This window comes from Oncorhynchus masou, chromosome 14 (genome assembly GCF_036934945.1).
Source record: "Oncorhynchus masou masou isolate Uvic2021 chromosome 14, UVic_Omas_1.1, whole genome shotgun sequence".
In the NCBI taxonomy this organism is placed as follows: Eukaryota; Metazoa; Chordata; class Actinopteri; order Salmoniformes; family Salmonidae; genus Oncorhynchus; species Oncorhynchus masou.
In genome coordinates this window covers 11,848,726-11,876,318 of record NC_088225.1, presented here as the reverse complement: position 1 = coordinate 11,876,318, position 27,593 = coordinate 11,848,726, and the positions used below count along the sequence as shown (strand labels likewise).

The following is a 27,593-nucleotide window of genomic DNA, read 5'->3' as shown; positions in this document are numbered from 1 at the left end:
ACTCATAAAATAATAGCTCCTTGAAAAACTACATTGTTGACACCATAATAGAATTACGTATACAAATTAAATATATCTATGTTGTTTGAAATACCAATACAGATCTATTTTACTCTTACATTTGTTTAGCAAGATCTAAAAACCAGAATGTATTATTTTAAGAGAAATTCATATTTTATACGGTTTTAAAGGCCTATTAGGTTATCAAGGGTCAATGATCACATCAATGCCATTAATTGGTCATTAATTAACAAAACATGATAATTTTAACATAAAACATAAACAAATATAAATAAATTGCACAGCCTTAGAGACCTCTGGTATCGATTGCTCTTCACGAAGTAAAAAAATAAAAAATGCCGGGGGTAAAATAAACGTTTTTAACTTTCCCATCAACCTTTGCGCTACAAAATCGCTTGAAACCAGTATAAAATAAGTAAAATCCCGTTGAAAAGCTATATTTTACCTGATTAAATTGAGGAATGAAAACGTACAATTATGTATCACATAATGAGCTCAGAAATTAAAATGCAACTGTAGGTTTATACTTTTTGAAGTGAATACCAATGTTAAACACCACGAGTGTAATAGTCTGCATACAGAGGTAAGTAATGCCCTCGACCATCGATTGGTTATGCCTTAAACTGATGAGTAAGGAAAATAACGACGCGGGGTGACGCCCGTGTCCTCGCCTAGATTTGCGAGATCAATTTTTGAACGGGTACAGGTCCGCCTGTTTAGGTGACTCACCTACTTTGTGAGATGCCTTGCGGGACATGGATCTGCCCCGACCTCTCATGTAAAATATAAACCTCTTTCGGGTTACTGACACAAGGTTACACAGAACCAGAATGGAATTATATTTTCCATGATTGTAACCTACTATTAATAGTACTTACTGCACCTTTTCCAAAACCTTTTTCAACATAAAGAACATCTCTGCCTTCTATTTCTCTAACCACGTTCCATCAGCAGTTTTAATGCGGGTAATGTCATACTTTATATATAAAAAATGAAGACAGAGTAGACACATTAGCTATTTAACAAACAGTTGTTGTGACAAAATTAGTTGTAGTCGAATATGCGATGTAAACACATTATACTTTAGATTTTTATAGATTTTTAACATACCGACATGCTGATTAGGGAATATATACATACATCTGTTGCCAATTGGATGGAACCCTAGATAATAACTAAGTTTCCATCAACAGTTTTTTTGAGTAAAGTCATACCCTATGAAAAAAAATCGAAAGCTGTGATGATACAGGAAGTTTTGGCACAATTGTATAATTGCAGACAGGTAATTTGTTCCTTTCTACATGGTATTATCCTTTTTTATTGGTAAAATTAATGATGGGTAAAATGGCGGTGGAAACGCCTTTCTGCGCAAATATTGATCTAATAACCATCATATCAAACATATCAAACTGGGAGTCACACAAAGTCAACATGGTGGGTGCTCCTCCCACTACGACTCGGGAAACCATGCAGTTTATTAGGCTACAGATGAAATCATTTAAGATGAATTTCACAGGGTGGTGAAAGTGCACGGTGATGTTGATGCTTCTTTCCAATAAATATTCAAACACGTCATCACGCCCAGATTTTTATCCGCAACAAGTCCGTTTCTTGGAACCGCCACTGGTGAGAAAATTCACATATTTTCTTTTTATGGATTTTTAAATATTCACATGAAAATCTGTTGTCGATGGAAACCAAGTTATTGACTATAAATTGTTTCCCGGAATTTCCACCAAAACCCGTGTGCATTTAACATTGTGCCACAAGGTGGCAGTATTGTGTATATATATTTACAAACATGACAAGCCAAACAAAAAGGTAGGAACACTGTGAAACCAGGTAGGCAAATATTTATTTATTTCACCTTTATTTTACAATTGCGACCTGGCCAAGATAAAGCAAAGAAAATGTCACTATAAAGTTATAGAAGCATATAGAGCCGAATGAATCTGTGTGTGTGTGTGTGTGTGTGTGTGTGTGTGTGTGTGTGTGTGTGTGTGTGTGTGTGTGTGTGTGTGTGTGTGTGTGTGTGTGTGTGTGTGTTAAGGGCATGATATAGTAGATGATTTTTAACTGATCATTATTTGATATATAATTTCCTTCCTGACCATGTGTGAGCATGACTAAGTATGATGTCTTGTATTAGTGTCCCATATCTGTATTTTCTCAAAGCATGCCTCCCTCATCCATCCTACTGTCACTACCAGACCTACCACAGCCAAGTGGTAAAACACCTTCCCATGCAGAGCTGGACACAGGAAAAATCAGATGAATCAATGTGAAAGGTCTCTCGTGGTGAAATATAATTTCAACCACAAAAAAATGTATTTTGTAGCCTCCTTTCCAGTCCGTAATGAAACAAGGTTCCATTAATTCACCATAAAAGTCAGTAAAACTGTTAATTATGTTTCTCAGTCATTTCATGGAAGGGTAATAACCAGAGGCGGTATAGATTCTAACCATCTCTGGTAGTAATAACCACTAAAGATCAGTAGCGGTGCGTGGGTAAATCACTGGGAAAGCCAAGCCAGAAAAAACAACAACATACACCAATGACAAAAAGTATGTGGACACCTGCTCGTCGAACATATCATTCCAAAATCATGGGCATTAATATAGAGTTGGTCTCCCCCTTTGCTAATAGTGGCGCAGCGGTCTAAGGCACTGCATCTCAATGCTTGAGGTGTCACTACAGACACCCTGGTTCAATTCCAGGCTGTATCATAAATAAGAATGTGTTCTTAACTGACTTGCCGAGTTAAATAAAGGTTAAATAAATAAATAACAGAATCCACTGTTCAGAGAAGGCTTTCCACTCGATGTTAGAACATTGCTGCAGGGACTTGCTTTCATTCAAACACCAGAGCATTAGGCCTGGCTCTTAGTCAATGTTCCAATTCATCCCAAAGGTGTTCAGGTATTTAGGTCAGGGCTCTGTGCAGGCCAGTCAAGTTCTTCCACACCAATCTCAACAAACCATCTGTATGGACCTGGCTTTGTGCACAGGGGCATGATTATGCTGAAACAGGAAAGGACCATCACAAAACTGTTGCCACAAAGTTGGAAGCACAGAATCATCTAGAATGTCATTGTATGCTGTAGCGTTAAGATTTCCCTCCACTGGAACCAAGGGGCCTAGTCCAAACCATGAAAAACAGACCCAGACCATTATTCCTCCATCACCAAACTTTACAGTTGGCACTATGCATTGGGGCAGGTAGCGTTCTCCTGGCATCCGCCAAATCCAAATTTGTCCGTCAGACTGCCAGATGGTGAAGTGTGATTCATCCCTTCAGATAGTGCTTTTCCACTGCTCGTGTCCAACGGCGGCGAGCTTTACACCACTCCAGCCGACGCTTGGCCCTTAGGCTTGTGTGCGGTTGCTCAGCCATGGAAACCCATTTCATGAAACTCCCAGAGAACAGTTCTTGTGCTGATATTGCTTCCAGAGGCAGTTTGGAACTTGGTAGAGAGTGTTGCAATCGAGGACAGCTGATTTTTACACGCTATGCACTTCAGCACTCTGCGATCCCGTTCTGTGAGCTTGTGTGACCTACCACTTCGCAGCTGAAGTGAGCCGCTGTTGCTCCTAGACGTTTCCACTTCACAATAACAGCACTTACAGTTGACCGGGCAGCTCTGGCAGGGCAGAAATTTCACAAACTGACTTGTTGGAAAGGTGGCATACCATGACAATGTCAGTTTGAAAGTCACTGAGCTCTTCAGTAAGGCCACCACTGCCAATGTTTATCTATGGAGATTGCATGTCAGTGTGCTCGATTTTATACACCGGTCAGCAACGGGTGTGGCTGAAATAGCCGAATCCACTAATTTGAAGTGGTGTCCACATACTTTTGTATATATGGTGTATGAGCTGTGATAATTGCTTGTTTGTTCTATAACTTGTTAGTTAATATGCCTTGCGCCGGGATATATACCTAAAACAGAGATAATAAGAAGACACAGTGGCAGAATAAATTCAACCACACCTTTGTTTCATCACAAAACCGGAGAGTAATCTCTGTCTGGTAAAGTCCACAAAGCATATTGCATGTAACTGTCACAAATCCCGCCGAAGATGGTGCCTCTTCCTGTTTGTGTGGCGCTCGGCGGTCATCGTCGCCGGCCTATGAGCTGCCACCGATCCCCTTTTCTTAGTTTTGTCTGATTAGTTTCACCTGTTTCTTGTTTGGGTTTTGGGCTATTTAAACCCGGTAGGCCCGCCGGCTTTTGTGCAGGCTTGTTTTTCTATTCATGGTGTGTGGATTCTGTTTTACCGGACAGTTTCGGCCTGTTTGTTGGACTGTGTATTTATGCGCCCTTGTGTGTGGCGTGACCGTTACTCTGTTCTTGGAATAAAGATCCACGTTTTGAACTACCCTGCTCTCTGCGCCTGACTCCTCCACCCACTACTCCTAGAAGCCTTTACAGTAACAAACCATTTCATGACCTACAACATGGTCAAGAAAGTTGATGTTTCCAACATTTTCGGACTATTAAACAACTATTGATTTAGAAACATTGAGAGTTACTGCAAGCCGCAATGAAAACAGGAGCTGCCTCCACTATTTCAGCACCATTTCATCTTCGACATTTCAACACCATCAAATCTCCCATGCTTAGTCTAATACAGGGACAACTAAAATATACAAAAAACTATTTAGTCCAATGTAAGATAAATAGGATGTGGCTGTCAATGGTTCTGATTTGTGTCTATGTGCGTTCATGCAAGTAGAAAAAAACATGTTGACGCACCCTACTTGTAGAGAAACGCCAATGTCATCCTGCTCTCTTTCCTGTTGACACTTGTATTTTTTGTTGCCCTAAACTACCTGGCTAAAATGCTTGCTCGCTACCCTAACTTCCTTTCATGGGCAATGTTAGCTAGTTAACATTAGCCTTCTATATCTAGTTACAACCTACATATTGACCTTCCATCCTCTCAGTTCAGGGGCACAATGTATTTTATGATTGGATCAGAATCGCCGTCATTGGCGAGTACGGAGAATTAAGTAAAACCACAAGTCCAAATCCCTATCCCCATCCATGGGTAATTTAGGAAAGGGACAATTTTAGCAAGCTCGACACCGGAGTACAACACAATGAGATGCAATAATTCAATTTGCTTTGATCAATGACATATTTCTCTGTGACAGGGGTGAAACCAAATCCAAATTGGCTTCCCTTGACACTTTTTTGGAGTTTATCTCAGCGCTGATTGGCTATTTTATTTATCTTTTTTTTGTGAAGGGGGACCAAATGCTCACTGGCTTCCCTTGCATTCAATACTACGGGCGGCAGAAATGTCATACCCTTTATGACCAGACCGCATGAGATGGCCTATGCATACGTGGAAAGAGGGGCGCTGTTTTGCTCTCTTGGATACTTTCTCTGGTAAGATACATTCAGCCTCTTGCGCATTGAAGGAAAATTATGAAAACGCAGAGACGAAAAATACATTTGTTATTGGTCAATTTTGGGGGGGATTTTCTGGCTTCCCTTGGCATTCATGAATACACCCCACTTCTAAATAGCATCTGCTGACTTAGCCTCTTCCTCTCTGCGACTATGTTTGGTAAGAAAACACGTCTCCCAGAATGCACTCGCTTTTACAGTCCCGAAACGTCCACAAACACACTCACAAACACATAGCAGTTCTTCAGCGCCTCCGTCTGATGAGAGGATTGATTCGGCAGCACAGCGCCGTTACAATTTGCAATGGCTGCAGCTTTGTCCCGTGCTCTCAAATTGCCTGGTAAGAGACGCGTTGCAATTATTTTGGAAATAGATATAAGGGTTGATTGGGTGAAAAGGATGTTGTGTAGTGTTTATACCAGTCGTGTTTCAATGTTTGTTTTTGTGTCATTCAGTTAGCTCATGTGAGCTAGCTAGAACAGCCAGCTGTGACTAACATTACAGTAATGTTGATTGCAATAACACAAAATAATGTTTTTATTTGTTTAATGACAGTCCAGAATTGAGAGATGAAATACGATACTTATTTTCAATGTTTGATATTTCGTTTCTTTTCAAGCTTTAATAGAAAAACATTGCATCATTCACAATCCTATGTGGCGCACTAGCTAGCTACTGTACAGTACAATAAGGTGCCTCGTCGAAGTCGCTTGATTGCTCAGTGCTCACTGTCATAATAATGTTATAACGGATTTAGCTACTTGCTTAAATCTCGTGTTCAACAAATAACTACAAATAAGGTCATGTAATGGGCGTCATTCATTTAACTTGGCAATCATTGTCATGCCAAACAATGAACAATAGAGTCGGCAAGAGTACAAACAGATCTGGGACCAGGGTAGAACAGAATTCATTTGGTGTTAAAATAAACAACATTTGAGTAATTTCCCTGTTCTTTTGGGATGCTTGTCGTTCTATCAGGCACAACCATGCTCTATCAGATCATTCTAGTTTTCACCTGGGCCTTGTTTCCTGAATAGATCCGTAGACCTCTGACCTGCAGTCAAATGACCAAATCGAGCGCTTGTGACCTCAAGGGTGGAATGTTATTAATATTTTTCAGAATGTCATAATTAATAAACATTATCCGGTGTTTCTATGTCATAAGTTTTTGTTATATTTCAGTCTTCTGTGATATATATTAAGTGTAATATGGGGATGCAAACTCAAAATGTAATACATTTCAACTCTATATCTGACATTTATTTTTAAGCCCATAACCATGTGAGTCAGGTGGATACTTTTGTTTCAACGTAGATTTGTTTAAGACTACCAAGAAACACTGTGTGACCCTGATTTAGCCCACTGCAGTAAAAGGTTAACCGTGTGTGTCTTTGTGTGTATGTCCCTCACAGGGAAGAAGGGCTCGGAGCTTGGAGAGTATGACCCCCTCACTCAGGCCGACAGTGAGGACGAGAGCGAGGAGGACGACCTGGTCCTCAACTATCCCCGTAATGGTCTGGGGAGGGGCAACTGCATGGGTACAGGTACCTCAGAGCTGAGAGGGAGCAGAACAGGGAGGCTCGTAGGGGATGACGAGGAGGCAGAGGAGGAAGAGGAGGATGAAGATGAGTGGAGAGAACAGCTCCCTGGAAAAAAGAGGCAGGAGAGAGAGGAGAAGGGCATGCAGTACTGGAGCCAGAGGGAGACAAACAGGGATGAGGGAGTAGAGGATGGAGGGGGGCTTGGGGCCTCTGGTGGCCCTGGATTGGGTGTCAGTGCCAGTGCTGACCCGGACGGGAAGAAGGCTAAGGTGAGGGGAGCCATCCGGGCAGCGTTTTTCCTGGTGCCTCTGGTCTGTGCCATGCTGGTGGTGCTGCTGTGTGCCTTTCTGGTGCCTTGTCAGCATGGGGAACTGGACAAACGGCCACAGTGGGAGAAAGAGCTGGGTGATCATGTGGGAGGTGAGTGAGGAGTCTAATGTATAAACAATACACATGAAACAGACTACAGTTTACCCGTATGCTGCTGGTTGCTGATACCAATACACCTCTCCCTCACAGCAGAGAAAGAGAAAACTACAGGTCAGGTCCGACTGGTCAGACTCTGAGTAGACTAGTGCTTTAGATTAAGATAAGCACAGTCAACATTACAATAAAGTCAACTGTATGAGAAAGCCGTTGAGAACACAAAAATCAGATTTATCTGACTGTCTTTGTCAGGGGGTGGATATTACACAGTCTGGATTACTAAGATTACACATTACCGTGATTATTATAATAGCATATTAGCAAAGCAACCGCAGGTCTAGTTTAGTAAATAGTAGTTACAAACCGTTCCTGTCTGTAACAGTGGTTTTCTTCTTCAGGTGTTACCCCACCTCCTCTTGCACTGTGGGATGTTGACAATGACTCAGTTGAGGATGTGCTAATAGGAGTCACTCAAAAGAGCAACAATACCCATCTCTCCCGTTCTGTGGGGAACAACAAAGGTATCTATGGAAACAGCAAGGGACATTGTCGTAGTAACGAAGAGGATATTTTCAACCCTAATTTTTAGGCATTATTCTCTCTCAAGCCCATCTCCTCACTGTACACCATACAAATCTACCAGTGATTATGTAATATTAATCTCCATATCTAATCCTGCTAGCCCCAGTAAACTGCTGAGAACACACAATTTGCCACACGTAATAAACCCCACCCACCTTTACCCCCTTCTCTTTCTCCCTCTCTGTCTCTCCCAGAGTACAGTGTGGTGGCCCTATCTGCATTCAGTGGTGAGGTGCTTTGGAGGAGGGTCCTCAGGGATCCTGTGGAGTCCATCCAGTGTGGGCTGCAGTACGAAGCCCACCCATCACCACTGCCAGCAGGGGGCGCTGCCCTCAGAGCCCTCCCTAACAGCGCCATTCCCCTATCTGCCCAGAGAGACAGAGCTCGCGGCCCCGTGTGTCTGCTCATCGAGTCTGCACACCTCACTGCTGTCAACGGCACCACAGGTCAGACAACAACCACAGAAATGCAAGGCTTTTAATGGTTCAGTTTCACAGCTACAAGCATGAACATTTTAGCAGTTGTGTAGATGTATTAATAATGTGTTGTAGTTAATAGTTTAATGTTCAGTAAGGAGTAACCTATTGTATTTTCCTCCTCAGGGAAGAAGCTGTGGTCAGTAGCACCAGGGGAGATCCAGTCCCAGGCAGTTTCTCTGCCAGATCTCCAAGGTGACTCTGTTCCTGACTTGCTGATTGCCACTTTACCTGCTGACCAGGTATGACAATCTCTGGCTTGGCACCTATACATATTTATTGCTGGAATAAGACAATTGTTACTATATAAATCATATTATTATTATTACAATATAGACCATACTCATAAATCTTCAGTCACTGGTCTAGAAGACTCCCACCAAACTGTCTCAAACTTATTTTCAGGTGTCTGACCTCTCACTGCTCCTGCTGTCTGGGCTGACTGGAGCTCTGCTTGGACATCCCGTGACCTTTAACCTCACGACCTTTAATGTCTCTGGAAAGCTGATTGGTCCCCTGTTTCATGAGACACAGCTGGGGGCATATTACATTTTATTTGGACTAGGTAAGGGATACACTTTTATATCAAGCACAGTGACTTTGAACAATCTGTTTCTCATCTGAAATGACTAAATGTCTGATAATGTATCTGCTATACTAACTCAGGCACTGTAGAGGCTGTATCCCTGGGAGATATTTACACTCGGGCTACTGGAAAAACACCCATATCCCCTGGTCTGAGACTGAAGGACCCCGGCTGGGAGAAGCTTAGGAAAACCAACTCCTCCCTCATACACATCTCCAGGTAAAGGCTAAAAAAAGTGCTTGGTTACACAATTACAATAGAGTGCGTGTTTGAATGACTGTTTGACTTTCTCTGTCCAGTGGAACTGAGCAAGTGGAGTTCTTGGTCCCCCTAGTGGCTGGCTTGTGTAACAACCACAACAGCCTGGACACTATCTCCAACCTCAACTCCAGCCGCAGTGACTGGGTGCTGGTGTGTGGCAAGCTCTCCAGCAAGCTCTCTGTGCTGAGAGAGAAGGACGCACACACCGAGTGGACTCTTACCTCCTCAGCCATACACAGGTAGGAAATATGGTCACCATGATATATGGAGAAGTTTATCATTAGGGTGTATATGACTAAGCATTAAAAGGGATAGCTTCAAGTTTTATTGTCATGTGCACAAGTGCAGTGCCTTTCTTGCAACACTTTCCCCAAAAATACAGAAATCAATATATAAAACTATAAAGTAATACCCTATAACAGTGGTTTTCAAACCTGAACTAGCTCAACTACTCAAGGGCTTGGTAATTAGCTGACAAGTTGAATGGGGTGTGCTTGCTCTAGATTAGTTCAAATATATGGAACGACTGGGGATCCCAGAAGGAGAGGTTTGAAAACCCCTGCCCTATAAAGTTATAGAACTAAAATAACCTGAATCATTTATCATTGTCTCAGTCGTCCAGCACCAGGCCAATTCAACGATGATGGAATCCCAGATCTCCTCATACAGAAGTCTGGCGCCCCTAGAATGAGAAAAGTATAATCTCTTCTACAAACACTTACACCTATAGCTATTATACTTCTCAGATAGTTGTACATATTTACAAAGATGACCATCCATCTCTCTGTAATCTCAGGTTCAGGTGGTTGATGGAGCCAGTGGGCGTAGTCTGTGGGAGACAGAGTTTATTTGTCCACGCCTTGACCTGGAAGGTACCTCAATCATGACATCTGGTCAATCAGCTTTCCTTTTCTGGGCCGGTGACCCCGTAAGACCACCAAAGAACCTCACCAAGACAACTGTGAGTCCCTTGTTTAATGCTTATAAGGAGCAGGAATACATTTTCTATGAGAGAATGTGTTATGTTGGTTCATCCTTCAGTGGTATAGGCACAAGGGCTGGGGTCAATTCCAATTTAATTGAATTCACTCATGAAGTGGAGAATTTATGTTGAATTCAATTCTAATTTCAACAATCATCAAGTTATGGAATTAGACTGTTTAACTGTTTGAATTGGAATTAGACTGTTTGAACTGTTTGAATTGGAATTAGACTGTTTGAACTGTTTGAATTGGAATTAGACTGTTTGAACTGTTTGAATTGGAATTAGACTGTTTGAACTGTTTGAATTGGAATTAGACTGTTTGAACTGTTTGAATTGGAATTAGACTGTTTGAACTGTTTGAATTGGAATTAGACTGTTTGAACTGTTTGAATTGGAATTAGACTGTTTGAACTGTTTGAATTGGAATTAGACTGTTTGAATTGGAATTAGACTGTTTGAACTGTTTGAGTTGGAATTGTAAAAAAAATTGGGAATTTAATATTTGTACATTTTCCAGTTAATGGAATTAATGCAGTTATTATTGAAAAATGTACTGCATGATTTGTTTAAAATAATTTAAATAATAATTTAAACTTCCAGTATATAAACTTCCAGTATAACTAGGCTGTGTGAACATGGATGTGATGAGCCTGAAAGCCTGAGGGAATTTCATTTCTAAATTTAATTTGTGGAATTGTTGGGGATAATATTCAATTGGGAATTAAAATTATTGGAATTTACCTAGCATTGGAATTGAGAGGAATTTAATTATTTCTGAATTCAAAGACTGACCGTAGTTATTTAGAAGACGCTTTGGATAATTGACTAACATTTAATTTTTATTAAATTAAATTGAAATTACAGGAAGAGAGAATTGAATTAGAATTGAATTAGTGGAATTAACCAAAACCCTGCTGCCAGAATGTTAACAATAGCCAATGTTCAGTTTGGCAGTTGGAAGAAAGAAAGTCCCTTTTGGTGTCTCTCCTGTAATTTGTGGAATTAACCCCAACCCGATAGGCACAAATATGTAATCCTTTAACTATCGTACTATGGAGATCAGTAGTTGAAATCTATTTTAAGTCTTGCTCTGTTAACAGGTGGCACCAGGGGCGGTTCAAGCCATGCCAGTCATCCGAAAGCTCTACATGTTACATCCTGCATATCCCACAATCCTCCTGGAGCTCGCCAGCACCACAGACACCATTCTTACTGCTGCAGGTGATACGTGCTGTGCTGTATTTATTATTTTATAATTGTGCATATGATTATGGCTGTTGTTAGTAGCACTGCTGATCATCTGTTTCTCCCCTTTTCTCTGTCTTAGTGAGTTACCAGGAGCCGCAGAAGGATGCCTCCTACATTACTGTGTCCTCCCGGCCTACCTCTGGCCTGGGGCCTGGGTCTCGGGTGGTGAAGAGCACGAGCCTCAGGGCAGCAATCACTGCTGGACAGATTGTGAGGCTGGGAGAGAGCAGCACCGCAGGGGTACCAGTCAGACCTGGAGTATTTGAGATAAACAAGTTCTTCAGGCGTCTCACCTTCAAAAACCATTAGGTAAAAGTTGAGGGAACAGTAAGTATGTCCAGAATATGCTTTATATGACATGATGTTTGTGGTGTCTGTAGTTTCGGATGACGAAACACACCATTTTGTTTTCCTGTGTAGAGAGGAGTTATCATTTGCTGGTTCTACATGATCCGAGGGAAACCACTGGCGGGACCAAACCTGTGGAAACCCCATGATACACACCAAGTGAAGGAGATTTATCTCAAGCTGTTTACATTTCCACTTTTGTCCAAAGTACGATTTTAATTTATATTATTACTCATCTCACTTGCTGAAATATATTTATTTTGCTGTATTTGTATTATATGTGTATATATTATGAGTTGACTTATTTATTTATGACCAGTCCTTTTTATTTAATATTGAATTTAATATATCATTGACTATTTACCTTGTTTGGGGTGAATGGAAATCAAAATATGGAAGTAAGTACATAGAATAAACTTCTGGAGATCAAGCACAATGATTTGAAAGGTAGGGGTGTAGGTGGAAGGTGTCCAATGGCACCTCACTCGTTTAGTATATTTTTAATCTACAGAATGAGAGGCAATTACCCAGTTCATTCCTCCAAATACATTCATTCCCCTCTCATATGCACTTTTTTGAATTAGGTAATTGTGGTCTGTGTTCAAGCAGAATTACCCAGTTATGTAAAGGGGGCCTGTACATATTTTGGCTGTGGGGTATGTTGAGCCATTGTTTTACATTCAGCATCACTACATCAAGAGAAATACTGTATTCGTTCCAACATTGATATCTACATATATTTCAGGATGTTGTGTATCCCTGAAAATAATCAGAATTCATGTAAATATTTAAGTTTTGAAAACAGCTCATAAAAAAAGTGTCTTGTTGGCACAATTTACCCTGGGTATGCATAAGGACAGGGTGAGTTGAGCTGCCTTGGGGTAAGTGGGTGCTGGTAGGTCAAAGTTTCATTCATGGAATGGGGGTGTGGTGTTTTGTGTATCTGAAATGTATGTCTACAATCAGATATATATCAGTCTATTCAACATCATCAACACTTCCATTTCATGACCAGTTGTCAGGGATGTTGTTTCCATGTGCCAATTCACAGGCAAGTTCTCTGCATGAGGCTACATAGCCCATAAATGCAAAAATATATAAATAATTGTGTACTAAGCCCACGAAACTGGTCTGCGAGATTCTTGATATGTTTAGCAAGCTCAGGCTGACATCAGATAAGACCTTGTGTGCCTCTGCTACTTGGTCACATGATTAATGTTGTTGTATGGTTTCTTAGAAACAAGGGGTGGCTAATCTAACTTTATGGCTCAATTTACCCCACTCTCTCCGACAGTATTTATTGATAAGCTACTTACTGAAAGGTTTACATTTCTTTAATCAATAACTATTGTAGTGATGATACATTATTACCGAGTGCCATGTGTGGTAACTGTGCATCTTATTGCCATTGGTATTTGTAAATATTAATATTGCTGAAATACTAGAAAACATTTACAGATCACATGAATAAATAAATGTACTGCTGCAATTCTTGCTGCTACAAATGTAGTGTTTTGTAATACAACTGTACTACGGATTCAGCTCCGTTCGCAATAAATTATCATAAAAACACTGTTTGTTAATTAATCATGAGAAATATTCGAGTAAAGGAGGGCGCAGGCTCGGGGGCGGTGCTTGGGTGCATCCAAAATGATCTCTCCGCATTGCTACGAGCGTCAAATGCTTGGAAGATGGCGTCGTTCTTGGTTCGTCAGGCCGGACTCTCGGTGTTGAAAAACAGTGTACCAACATTTTCTGGGTTTTATGCTACTGGCTTCGGAGAGGCACTATCTCAGTACCGAACAGTTGTGTACTCAGCATCAGGTGGTATTTTGCCAAAACCCAAGAAGGTGAGCGCTCTCTTGTGAAAATATGCGCAGGTCATTTATGAAATGAAAGGGGGGGATTTTGTGAAGGTGCCTAGAAGGTATTTGTGTATGAAAAAATGGCCAGGCAAGATTTGCAATTATATCTTATAACTTAATTAATATATATAGGAATGTTCAATCTCAGGTAGGATCTCTGAGCCTATACCTCTCCATTTCACTGGAAGTGTTAAATACATGCATGTTTAAATGTATAAAGCATGCATCATGTAAATTATTTATGACATTCATTTTTTATTTTAGACTGGTTGTCATTGTGTATAAAATCACACAGCATTGCAGGCTAACATATGTTCTTGTGATGGAATTGTTGACAATTATCCAGACCTCATTTGGCCTTTTCCGGATTGCTGTGGTTGTGATCCCCTTCCTGTACGTGGGAACTCTGATCAGCAAGAACTTTGCTGCACTGCTGGAAGAGCATGACATCTTTGTCCCTGAGGATGATGACGATGATGACTGAATGGTCTGTATTCTCCAATATATATGACCTGGGTATGTATGTAGAATGATCAATAAAATCAACTTTAGAAAATTGATCTCTTAACATATAAGCAATAAAGATGACATTTGACTTCAGGGAAGGTGAGGCCTATTACTGTGTTCTCCCCCAACAGAGCATAATGTGTTGCCTCTCAGACAATGGGAAGACTTGTGACAGCTGAAAAGACTTGAGGATCTCAAACTCAACAAAGCCTTTCTGGTGCTTCTCTCCCCATCCATTGTGATGTGTGCCTGCCTGGATACAGAGCTGTTTTAGAGAAGTGATAGGACTAATTGCTCCCTAGTGATAACGTTTACAAGTACAGATAAGTCTTACTAAATAAAATACATCGATGTGCAAGAGGAAACCCTTGGATCAGTTGAAGTTGCTTTTGATTTAGCCAGTGATATATACTACATTTCTGGAAATATTTGTTCTGTTTTCAATCATTCTGGGTATATTGAATTATTTGGGAAGGCCTTAATCAGGTGACAGGCCTGCATAGGTGTCCCTATTTATTTGGTTTCTGATATAGGTTTTTTATTCCAACCAGTTACATTTGTTGATGAACTGATGTAATAAAGTCGACCTATATGTAATGTCCGTCAGTGACATGTCATTCATCATTAAACTATTCAGAGATTATCAACTGGCTTATTGAACACAGGGTCCATGACAACCATACAGATATTCCTTGGTCTCAGCATCCATCTTCTGAACTTAGTGATCATAAGCGCTAGTTTGCACAAACACTTCTGTATCACATTAAAGCATCTCTACTGTGGCAATGCAGAGGAATAGCTTTGCAGTGCACAAGGAGAGCCTTCCGACTTCAAGTGGGAAGTAACAGTCCCATAACTGTTTTCATAAAATAAAAACATTTATACAATGAGGACTTGACAAGATTGGGTATCATGTGTATATTTACATTTCAATAAGGGGAAGCCTCTGTTACACTGGACAAAACAGGGTGGAAAGTACAGGGAGCAGTTCAATTGTCATGTCCAACATAAAATCTGGACAGAAAGTCTGCAGGGCGTGGTACCTCCGTCTCATGGAAATAGCGCATAATGTGGGTCTTCTGCTTCCAGACATTGATGGTCTCCTGCAGCTCCATCTTACCCTATTGTAACCAAAAGTATGCAAAGAAAGCATCACTCACTACACTTGATACATGACCTTTGAGCTTTGTAAATAATCCTGTCAAAGTTGTTTTCTTTGAACGATTTGGATGAGTCACATGTAAAATGATGTAGAGCATGACAGCCCAGTTATAACACTAACCCACCGTGCCACTAATAAACTAGGCTAACTGCATGAGAGCAAATTGACTGATTGGGGAGCAGAGTAGACTAACCTTAATGACAAGCATGTCAATCACACGGGGGTCATTGACGTGCTTGTTCCTGTCAAACATCTCCCTCACTTTGTCTGTTCCCTGGCGAGCTGTGATGTCCAGCTGGAAGGTAGTCACTGTGGGACAAAACATAAGACAAGATGTCATCCTATAAACGTCCCACAACAAGCTCAAATAAATACACATATTAATACATTTACTTACCACACTCCATACATATCAAATTTCTAATCATGTGGCCTATCTGCAAATGTAGGAAGTGTATTGTACTGTCCAGTCATTAAAAAAAAGGTGGTTAATGACGATAAACTAGCTAGCTAGCTCATCGACTATCTTTGTAGCTTTAGCTAGTACGCTGAACAAAAGTATAAACCGCAACATGCCACAATTTAAAAAAAAATCATATAAAAGGAAAGTCAATTGTTATAACTTAATTCGGCCTTAATCTATGGATTTCACATGACTGGGAATACAGACATGCATCTGTTGGTCACAGACACCTTTAAAATAAAAAAATTAAGTTGGGAAGTGGATCAGAAAACCAGTGAGTGTCTGGAGTGACTACCATTTGCCTCATGCAGCATGCCATCTTCACAGAGTTGAGCAGGCTGTTGATTGTGGCTTTTGGAATGTTATCCCACTCCTCTTCAATGGCTTTGCGAAGTTGCTGGATATTGGTGAGAACTGGAACATGCTGTCGTGCACCAGCGCATCCCAAACATGCTCAATGGGTGATATGTCTGGTGAACATGTAGACCATGGAAGAAATGGGACATTTTCAGCGTCCAGGAATTTTGTACAGTTGCTTATCATGCGGAAACATGAGTTGATGGCAGTGGATGAATGGCACGACAGTGGGCCACAGGATCTCATCACGGTCCATTCAAATTGCCATTGATAAAATGCATTTGTGTTCAGTGTCCGAAGCTTATGCCTGCCCACACCAAGATGCACTCTTGTTCACATCAGCAAACTGCTCTCCCACACAACACCATACACACACGCTGTCTGCCATCTGCCCAGTACAGTTGAAACTGGGATTCATCCGCGAAGAGCACACTTCTCCAGCATGCCAGTGGCCATCAATGGTAAGCATTTACCCACTGAAGTCAGTAACAACACCGAACTCAAGACCCTGGTGAGGACGACAAGCACACAGATGAGCTTCCCCGGGACGGTTTCTGGCAGAATTTCGACACAAATTTTGGTTGTGCAAACCCAGTTTCCTCAGCTGTCCAGGTGGCTAGTCTCAGATCCTGCAGTTGAAGAAGCCGGATGTGGAGGTGCTGGGCTGGTATGGTTACACGTGGACTGCATTTGTGCGGCCAGTTGAACGTACAGCCAAATTCTCTAAAATAATATTGGAGGCGGCTTATGGTAGAGAAACAAACAAACTCTCTGACAACAGCTCTGTAGTTAGCATGCCAATTGTACACTCCCTCAAAATTTGAGACATCTGTGGCATTGTGTACCGTGACAAAACTGCACATTTAGGAGTGGCCTTTTGCTGTCCCCAGCACAAGGTGAACCTGTGTAATGATCATGCTGTTTAATCACCTTTTTGACCTGTCAGGTGGATAAATTATTTTGGCAAAGGAGAAATCCTCACTAACAGGGATGTAAACAAATTTGTGGAACATTTCTGGGATGTTTGATTTCTGTTTATGAAACATGGGACCAACACTTTACATGTTACAATTTATATTTTTGTTCAGTGTGGTTGCATCGCGTTAGCTAAGTCTGGCCCTAGATTGAAAGTATGTTAGCTACATGATATGTAGCCAATGAGTTAAATAAATATGTATTTAGAGTGCCTTACAGCTAGTTAACGTTGGCTAGCTGTATTTGCACGACCTTGACGCTGGGATCTAGCTCGTGTGGATCTAATACAAAGGGAGAGCTGGTTTTACCTGTGTTTGGAACCTCTCTGTACCAGGCACGATACAGTTCCCGAACTCGGCGCTTGGCTTCTTCCAGATCCCTGCTGAAAATCGGTTTGACAACTTTAGCAGCACCAGCGGCTGTCCGAGTCGCCGCACTGGACGCCATGTTTGTTTCTTTTATCTTCTTCTCTGGTTAACATGGTTAATATTTCGGACTTGAAACGTATTAGTGCTGCCACCTAGCGTACAAGGGGAACCACTACTTCAAGGTCTCAGAGCAAGTGACGTCACCGATTGAAACGCTTTTTAGCGCGTATCACTGCTAACGAAGCTAGCCGTTTCACATCCGTTACACCAGGACTAATAACCCAACATCAGTGCCCGACCTCACTCATGCCATTAGACTAGCCTATAAACCATTACGAGTTAGGCCTAGTACAGAGTTCTGAGACTAGTGTAAATCAGCTGAATATGGATGATTCACACCGCTGTATAAACATGCATTTTATTGCTTGTAAAACGAGGGTACTTTACAAAGATATCACATGCCCTACATTAAATATTAAAAACACTTGTCAAAAGACAGTTGTCTACTTTATCATCTCTTCAGAAAATACATGATACAAAAAAAAAAAAATTGGCTCATTGACGCAACACTAGACATGTTGTGGCACAAACAATCATGCCTACACAATGTTCGGAGGTTGGGAAAGGATCGCAACATGCATCTTCTTAGCCTCATCAAAAATCCTTGCAAGACGATATTTCATCGAACTTCTACATGTAATTCTCCAGTCACAGAAGGCACTATATGAAACAGAAAGCACACATTCAAATGACTTGTATCTACACAGAGGAATGAGTGATTTCCAAGTTGGCTTCCCAGGAATTTACAGTACCAAACCACTTTCTCTGTATCAATCCCAATGGTAAATTGTTATAAAGTTTAACTTCACAATGGAGACCCACATTGTAAGATGATATATTACACTGAATAAAGATACAAATAGGTTTGCGAAGTAAAATGCGTACAATGACAATCACCGAGCAACCATTGTTGATATATAATATTAAGGTCGTTCCACCTCAAAAAGCACAAGAAAAAGGCTTGAAACCCACTGTCTCAAACGGTCCTAAAATTGTTTATGTAGTTAAGAGATACGATTAGCATTCCTGAAACATTTTGTTTATATATAATTTGATCTCATAAATTAAGCTAGTTGATTGCACCCAAATTGGACTAAACTTATTCCTACCAATGAGTAAAGCCCAAAAAATGCCAATACCACTCCAACATCAGTTTCAGTTATGTTCAACAAGTTCCTTGAATATTCCAATAAGTGGTAACTTTCTGAGAGAGCTATCCCTATGGTGCAATTCTCATATGAATACTTTTTCTACAAGTCCAAAACTTTGATGGAGAAATGGGCTAGGGACTAAAATGTGACAACCCTAAAAAAATACTTTGCAGTCATGTTTTTCAATAAAATTATTAGGAAACAGCATTGGGATTAGTGAAATTTAGCATTAAATCCAACCCAATACCATTACAAAACACCATACACTGTATGTTTGAGACTTATACCATTGAAGACCATACTATTGAAACCATTAGAACTGCTATAGCTTAAATGGTTTTCTTGTTCACCAGGAATGGTCTAACAGGAACTAATCCAGACCTTTTTTGAAGGGAATAAACCTCACACAAGGGGGCAGTTTCCTGGACACATATTAAGCATAAAATGACAAACAATTGCTTTCATAGAGGACTGGCTTGAAATCGAGGATGGCCACACAATGTATTTTCATAATGAGCCAAATCTATTGGTTGTGTTTACAAAGGAAATGTGATCAATTCAATAAACACAAGAGACCAGAAAAAGTGATGAGTGCGGCAGTATAGCAGGACCACGGCATCTAGTGGTCAAAACCTAGTACTTTCACACTACTTCATGGTAAATAATGCAAGTAAACTTCAATGACTAATTTCTCTGAACAGGGGGGATAAGAAAAAAAAACATCACCAGATTCATAGGGAATACATTATAGTATGGAGAAGCAGTACTCCAAGCAGCAACTTCATACTACTTGTTAAAACATAGAGAACTGATCATGTCTACTGGTTGCTGGGGTTGGATTGGCATGTGTTGTGTGGTGAGTCTGCGGGTGGCTTTTGACAATGTTATTAGATTCCTCATGTCTTACTCATTAGTAGGAAGAAGTTTGGTCCAAATCGGATGATGGGAACTCTATTTATTGAATATTATGTGAATTCTTGAATCCTATAAATTAAAAAAATAATGCCAATTTGGGTGCAATCACTTAGCTTTCTCAGAGATCAAATTAAGTTTAAACAAAATAATGTTTCAGGAATGTCAATCTTTCCCGTTGCCAATTACAGAAACTATTTTGGAACAATCTTGAGATGGTGGGTTTCATGGCTTGCTGAAATGGCATGGAATGACTCAGTCTGTACAAATCCACGCTCAAATGAAAATAGTTTGGTTTTTGGCGAGAATTATATCCTGCTTCCTTATTCAGCTTTTGACAGTAGTCAACATGTTGACCAACTGTTTATATGTTGGCTACTGTCAACATGTAAATAGTAGGTCTACATGTAGGTAGGTATGCAGAGAAAGGTAATCCAGTGCTGTTTCAGGTCACAAATACATCACAGCAACAGTCTTTACACAAATAATCCAGTTTCTCAGACCAATATTTTCATTCACTCAACTCTCGCACATCAACAGAAAAAAAGTTTAAAAAGTGCAGATTAAAATTTGTTCAACCCAGTGTAATATGACCGATCAGCTGATACTAGTCTATGCCGCTCATCGGCTGCATGATTGAAAGCTAAGGCACTATCGTGGTCCCCCGAGCCGGCATCTTCTGGTGCGAAGACTTCTGCTCCTCTCCTATTTCAGTCACCATTGTGCCCACACAACTAGAAAAAACAAAAAAATATTAGGCAATTACAGTTTCATCATAGAAGATCAATGTAATCAACTATTTCAAAGTTGTGTGAGCATGACTGTATCTCTTAATAATGAGCTACGTCTATACCTCTCCGTGTCTCTGAGCCGAGCCCTTGAGGCGGTGTCTCAGTGTTCCAGGCTGTTGCCTAGTTTCTGGCCCTCCTGCAGGGCAACCATGGCCAATCTCAGGTGCTCCCTAAGGCTCTGGATCTCCCGCTCGCTCCTGCGCTTCATACCACTCAGCTCCCCGTGCACCTCTTTATACCGCTCACAGGCCGACTGCTTCTCCTATAGGGGTAAGGGCACACAGACAGAGGTTTATCAGATAGACAAAGTATACCTCTTCCACTCTGGGCAGACATACAAGTTCGGGATGGACAGAAGAGCCTGAGGACTTGTTGCTTTGCTCTTGTGATTAACATTCCAGTTTGTGTGTAGAGTTAAAGTGGTCTCCAGCTACACATTGTTTAAAAACAAAACCGACACGTGTGTAGCTATGGGGAAAAACAGAAGGGGTTGGCAACCCTGGTCCTGGAGTGCTGCAGGCACTTCATGTTTTTGATCGTGTGTTGAATTTAGGCAATCACCGAGCTGATCAATTAGCTCAGTTGGTCAAATGTGGTGCCTAATTGGAACAAAATCCTGCAGTACATCAGGAACAGGGTTTCTTAGACTGTTGACAACCGATAAACTATGTCTCAAAATGTCACTCAAATGCATTGTTAGTTGTTGGCTAGCTAGAAAATTCTAGCCATTTTAGCATAAACATGACGTCAAAACAAAAAAATGGTATCAATAAGATAACGAGCCACCTGCGATTCCCCACATGGCAGCTTGTTGTGGCTAATTACACGGTAACGGAATTATTCAGTTTTTTTTCACTCTTTCAAAACTCTTAAATATCTTCTCTGAATTAAGATTCAAACATGTCTGCAGAAAGAATGCGGTGTCAGCTATGACATGGCACCGTGAGTTTATTTCGGTTATTGAAGTACAGTAAGTGAAGTGGATTTACACCTGGTAACTGAATTACGATAACGAAATTACATCATGGACCCTGGCCCAGCGTCGTCCAGGTTTGGCCGGTGTTGGCCGTCATTGTAAATAAGAATTTGTTCTTAACTGACTTGCATAGTTAAACAAAAAATGCAAATAAATGTATTGTATTTGACTGCACGCTGTGTTCTACTCACTGTACTATCCAAACTTGTGAAATACGTCTAGGGTGGGCTGACCAAATCTGGACCTATCTGCGGACATTAACATCAAGGCTAGGGTGGCCGGACCAAATCTGGACCTATCTGCGGACATTAACATCAAGGCTAGGGTGGGCTGACCAAATCTGGACCTATCTGCGGACATTAACATCAAGGCTAGGGTGGACTGACCAAATCTGAACCTATCTGCGGACATTAACATCAAGGCTAGGGTGGCCGGACCAAATCTGAACCCATCTGCGGACATTAACATCAAGGCTAGGGTGGCCGGACCAAATCTGAACCCATCTGCGGACATTAACATCAAGGCTAGGGTGGCCGGACCAAATCTGAACCTATCTGCGGACATTAACATCAAGGCTAGGGTGGACTGACCAAATCTGAACCTTATCTGCGGACATTAACATCAAGTCTAGGGTGGCCGGACCAAATCTGAACCCATCTGCGGACATTAACATCAAGTCTAGGGTGGCCGGACCAAATCTGAACCTTATCTGCGGACATTAACATCAAGGCTAGGGTGGCCGGACCAAATCTGAACCTATCTGCGGACATTAACATCAAGGCTAGGGTGGACTGACCAAATCTGAACCTTATCTGCGGACATTAACATCAAGGCTAGGGTGGCCGGACCAAATCTGAACCTATCTGCGGACATTAACATCAAGGCTAGGGTGGCCGGACCAAATCTGAACCTTATCTGCGGACATTAACATCAAGGCTAGGGTGGCCGGACCAAATCTGAACCTATCTGCGGACATTAACATCAAGGCTAGGGTGGACTGACCAAATCTGAACCTTATCTGCGGACATTAACATCAAGGCTAGGGTGGCCGGACCAAATCTGAACCTATCTGCGGACATTAACATCAAGGCTAGGGTGGCCGGACCAAATCTGAACCTTATCTGCGGACATTAACATCAAGGCTAGGGTGGCCGGACCAAATCTGAACCTATCTGCGGACATTAACATCAAGGCTAGGGTGGACTGACCAAATCTGAACCTTATCTGCGGACATTAACATCAAGGCTAGGGTGGCCGGACCAAATCTGAACCTTATCTGCGGACATTAACATCAAGGCTAGGGTGGCCGGACCAAATCTGAACCTATCTGCGGACATTAACATCAAGGCTAGGGTGGCCGGACCAAATCTGAACCTATCTGCGGACATTAACATCAAGGCTAGGGTGGCCGGACCAAATCTGAACCTATCTGCGGACATTAACATCAAGGCTAGGGTGGCCGGACCAAATCTGAACCTATCTGCGGACATTAACATCAAGGCTAGGGTGGACTGACCAAATCTGAACCTATCTGCGGACATTAACATCAAGGCTAGGGTGGACTGACCAAATTTCGACATCCCTTGTCGGTCGGTGCTCAGTGGGTGAGGATGCTAGTTACAGTTAATGGAAAGAGGGGGCTCATGGGTAGGTGGAAGTAAGAGCTGGGAGAGGTGACATTAACGAGAGAGAGCGCACGAGAGAGAGCTTGTCCAGACAGACATTTTTAACACGCTTGGTTTGACCACCAGAAAAATTAAAACAGTTATGAGCTGAACATAACAAAATTCCAGTGGAAGGGAAACAGTAGCAGGTGACCCAACTTGTTTGTGACTAGAGCTGTGGCGGTCATGACAGTTTGTCAGCAGGTTATTGTCACGCATGCTTAGTATCCCCAGGCCTCCAAGCTGCCTCCACCTGATGCGCACCTTTGCAAAAAAAAATCTAATAAAATTGATTATACACTATCACAATAAATACATTATTTATTTTAGTCAGGTCAAAAGAAACATGATATGAAGAAAATGTATTTCAGAAGAACAGAATAGGAGTTGACCTACTGCCTGTTATCTGGCTATTACACTAGATTGAGTTATTTGGCAATGTTAGTTGTGAATGGTAAAAACCTTAGAATGTCTTAGAAATCAAAACATATGGGCTGCATGATGTGACTGTAGGCTATTGAGGATTTGAGAAGGTAGCAATAAAAGCGTGTGCTCTGTTCCTTGCCTCAGTCTGCACAGCTGTTCTCTCAAGTGATCATATTTTCACCCATCAGACTATTCTAAATTGAAGCTCGTCTTTACTAATATGTATAATTAGTTTAATTTAGAACAGCACATTATCAAATGGGAAGGAACAGGGGGAAAAGACATGTCATCCGTATGCACTTGAATAGTGAATGGAGGCCGCGCGCTTTCCCACCAGTGATGACGGTAGGCTACTTTGGCTTTATAGCAGAGCATGTGCTTAATATGAGCAGCTGAGAAATAAGTATCACAACACTTATTTCACTCCATATGCTTCACATGGTTTGAGGGGCATGTTCCCCAACCCTGTTCCTGCAGCTAGCCAGTCCTCTGTATGCCACGGGCTCCCCAACCCTGTTCCTGCAGCTACCCAGTCCTCTGTATGCCACGGGCTCCCCAACCCTGTTCCTGCAGCTACCCAGTCCTCTGTATGCCACGGGCTCCCCAACCCTGTTCCTGTAGCTACCCAGTACTCTGTATGCCACGGGCTCCCCAACCCTGTTCCTGCAGCTACCCAGTACTCTGTATGCCATGGGCTCCCCAATCCTGTTCCTGCAGCTACCCAGTCCTCTGTATGCCATGGGCCCCCCAACCCTGTTCCTGCAGCTACCCAGTCCTCTGTATGCCATGGGCACCCCAACCCTGTTCCTGCAGCTACCCAGTATTATGTATGCCATGGGCTCCCCAACCCTGTTCCTGCAGCTACCCAGTATTATGTATGCCATGGGCTCCCCAACCCTGTTCCTGCAGCTACCCAGTGTTTCCATTTGAGAAACCAATTGAAATCTCTTCGGGAACATCGATAGTAACATGTTTTCGCAACAAAACATACTTGATAAAAGGGTTGACAGTCCCTCTGCGCGCTCGAGAAAGGAATAAAAAGGAGAGAGCGTAGGAGATGGAAATGCCTGGGGGTGAGATTCTGTATCGCTAAAAAGGTGGTGTTTCACCCAATTAATTATGAATTTATATATATATATATCCATTACTAGGCTTTTCAAAATAGCCCTGCACAATCAACGAACCAACTGCAATGCCTAGGGCTAGTCATTCTCTCACAGACTCATGGATAGAAATGTTGGAGAACAGCAATGTAACCAGTATGTATAATAACAGTTCACACTCAAAGGTGATTACTCAAAGGTGTTTCATTTTAGAGTATAGGCTAGAGCCTTGTCTTTGGCACATCTGTTTGGTTTGATGTTTTTTTCTGCCATGCGTAATATGCGGTAGGCTATGTATTGTATAATGACACAATCAGAATTATAATTCAGCCTACGCGTAAGCATAAGCTCTAATATGCATATGGGTGTTTTGAATTTATCATCACCTTAGAGAGCTGTCCATTTCATTGTTAAGCTTTGAAAAAACATCCACAATGACCATGTTTTACACGGTTTCAACCTGCAGTTGAACTTGATCATCACAGTGATGTGAGTTATAAAAGTAGAATAGGCCTACAGTTTTGATCATAAATTTTATGTTAATTTTGACTGCATTTGCATTGATGTTCGTGGTTAGAGGGACAATAGAGCCCTGAGCACCAGGACATTAGGACCTGATGGTTGTTAGCAAGTTGGGTACTACCAAAGCACATATAGATTGCATATCAGGAGATTGTGAATCAACAGTCACGTGAAATTTTACTGCGGTCATGACTGCAGCTGAAGCAGTAAAATGGTCACCGCAACAGTCCCATTTGTGACTTACGATTGTCCATTATAGCAAATTCAGTTGCAGTAATTCCGTTAGATTTTTTTGTAATAACGAGATTTAACCACTTAATAATAAATAAAAAAAACGTATGAGTAAAATCACTATAACTAATTGACAGGTCTACCATTACTCGTTCCTTACAGTGCATTCAGAAAGTATTCAAATCCCTTGACTTCTCCGACATTGTTACATTACAACCTTATTTTAAAATGCATTTTCCTCAATCTACCCACAATACCCCATAATGACAAAGCAAAAACAGGTTTAGAATTTCTTTGCAAATGTATAAAAATAAAAAAAAGCTGAAATATCACATTTCCTTAAGTATTCAGACCCTTTACTCAGTACTTTGGTAAAGCACCTTTGGTAGTGATTACAGCCTCAAGTCTTCTTGTGTATGACGCTACAAGCTTGGCACACATGTATTTGGGGAGTTTCTCCCATTTCTTCTCTGCAGATCCTCTCAACCTCAGTCAGGTTGGATGGGGAGCGTCGCTGCACAGGTTCAAGTCTGGGCTCCTTGAGTGGCCCACCCAGACAGTCAGAGACTTCTCCCAAAGCCACTCCTGCGTTGTCTTGGCTGTGTGCTTAGGGCCATTGTCCTATTGGAAGGTGAACCTTTGCACTAGTCTGGGGTCCTGAGTGCTCTGGAGCAGCTTTTCATCAAGAATCTCTCTGTACTTTGCACCGTTCAACTTTCCCTCGATCCTGACTAGTCTCCCAGTCCCTGCTGCTGAAAAACAGCCCCACAGCATGATGCTGCCACCACCATGCTTCACCGTAGGGATGGTGCCCAATTTCCTCCAGAATTGACACTTGGTGTTCAGCCAAAGAGTTAAATTTTGGTTTCATCAGAGAATCTTGTTTCTCATGGTCAGAGTCCTTAAGGTACCTTTTGGCAAACTCAAAGAGGGCTGTCATGTGCCTTTTACTGAGGAGTGACTTCTGTCTGGACACTCTACCATAAAGGCCTGATTGGTGGAGTGCTACAGAGATTGTTGTCCTTCTGGAAGGCTCTGCCATCCCCACAGAGGAACTCTGGAGCTCTGTCAGAGTGACCATCAGGTTCTTGGTCACCTCCCTAACCATGGCCCTTCTCCCCCGATTGCTCAGTTTGGCCAGGCAGCCAGCTCTAGGAAGAGTATTTGTGGTTCCAAACTTCTTCCATATAAGAATGATGGAGGCCAATTTTCTTGGGAACCTTCAATGCTGCAGACATTTTTGCTACCCTAACCCAGATCTGTGCCGCGACATAATCCTGTCTCGGAACTCTACAGACAATTCCTTCGACCTCGTGGCTTGATTTTTGCTCTGACATGTACTGTTAACTGTGGGACCTTATATAGACAAGTGTGTGCCTTTCCAAATCATGTCCAATCAATTGAATTTACCACAAGTGGTCTCCAATCAAGTTGTAGAAACATCTCAAGGATGATCAATGGAAACAGGATACACCCGAGCTCAATTTCGAGTCTTATAACAAAGGGTCTGAATACTTAAGTTAAATCCATTTTTTTCTAACTTGCAAAAAAAAAGAAGTTTTTGCTTTGTCATTATTTATTGAACCTTTATAAGTCAGTTAAGAACAAATTCTTATTTACAATGACGGCATACAATTATGGGGTATCGTGTGTAGATTGATGAGGATTTTTTAAAATATTTTTTAAATGTTATCAATTTTAGGCTGTCAGGTAACAAAATGTGGGAAAAGTCAAGGTCAAGGAATACTTTCCAAATGCTCTGTGTCGTGGCTGAATCAGAATTAGTTGGGTAACATAGATAAGATGTTTTATTTACATAATAATGCTTATGTGAGATATTTGTCATTAGGATGTTTTCTTTTGGCAGTTGCATTTTCCTCTCTCTTCTCCAGGGCTTAGTCACTAGGGGCCCAGAGAGGGGAGAGGTCAGGCTTGTCTTCATATGGCAATGCATCTGTTAAACCATGTGATGCTATGAAGAATATCAGAAGGGGAGGAGGACAGAATGGAGGCTTGTCTTCTTATGGGAATGTATCTATGTCCCCTCTGAGGTTGCCCTTATCTTGATTTGGTATATGACCTAAGAGGCTCACTGTCTTTTCTGATCTTGTCCAGGAGGGGTGGTATTTGAGATTGTAGTATCTAGAATTGACAATTGATATATG

General features: G+C 41.6%; 3 protein-coding genes and 1 non-coding gene across 6 annotated transcripts in view; 2 read left to right on the top strand and 2 right to left on the bottom strand.

Annotated features, from left to right (window-relative positions):
- The first annotated feature begins 634 nt into the window (after positions 1-634).
- Positions 635-789, top strand: LOC135554915 (U12 minor spliceosomal RNA). The gene has a single exon (XR_010457784.1). It is a non-coding gene; the product is annotated as a U12 minor spliceosomal RNA (small nuclear RNA).
- Positions 790-5,682: 4,893 nt separating this feature from the next.
- LOC135554235 (protein FAM234B-like) lies at positions 5,683-13,467 on the top strand. Of its 2 annotated transcripts, none has more exons than XM_064986401.1 (13): positions 5,683-5,779; positions 6,855-7,403; positions 7,808-7,930; positions 8,186-8,437; positions 8,594-8,709; positions 8,873-9,032; positions 9,134-9,272; positions 9,353-9,553; positions 9,929-10,010; positions 10,111-10,275; positions 11,400-11,520; positions 11,627-11,856; positions 11,968-13,467. In XM_064986401.1, exons 1-12 carry the CDS (start codon positions 5,743-5,745, stop codon positions 11,854-11,856), a joined length of 2,175 nt encoding a protein of 724 aa, XP_064842473.1. In that variant the 5' UTR covers positions 5,683-5,742; the 3' UTR covers positions 11,968-13,467. The 2 variants fall into 2 exon arrangements, with proteins under 2 accessions (XP_064842473.1, XP_064842471.1); XM_064986399.1 differs by having other exon boundaries at positions 11,627-11,874.
- A 1,703-nt stretch (positions 13,468-15,170) lies between these two features.
- Positions 15,171-17,703, bottom strand: LOC135554236 (NADH dehydrogenase [ubiquinone] 1 alpha subcomplex subunit 6-like). Its single transcript, XM_064986402.1, has 3 exons — positions 17,533-17,703; positions 15,623-15,738; positions 15,171-15,388 (listed from the first exon to the last, which is right to left on the bottom strand). The coding sequence occupies exons 1-3, from the start codon at positions 17,669-17,671 to the stop codon at positions 15,257-15,259; spliced, it is 387 nt and encodes a 128-aa protein (XP_064842474.1). The 5' UTR covers positions 17,672-17,703; the 3' UTR covers positions 15,171-15,256.
- Positions 17,704-17,996: 293 nt separating this feature from the next.
- LOC135554234 (TRIO and F-actin-binding protein-like) overlaps positions 17,997-27,593 on the bottom strand; it is a 28,051-nt gene continuing 18,454 nt past the window's right edge. For both annotated transcript variants that reach the window (XM_064986398.1, XM_064986397.1), the window contains exons 12-13: positions 20,569-20,768; positions 17,997-20,449 (exon numbers count right to left, since the gene is read on the bottom strand). In XM_064986398.1, the coding sequence (XP_064842470.1) occupies positions 20,607-20,768 (162 nt within the window). In that variant the 3' untranslated portion in view covers positions 17,997-20,449; positions 20,569-20,606. The remainder of the gene's footprint in view (positions 20,450-20,568; positions 20,769-27,593) is intronic.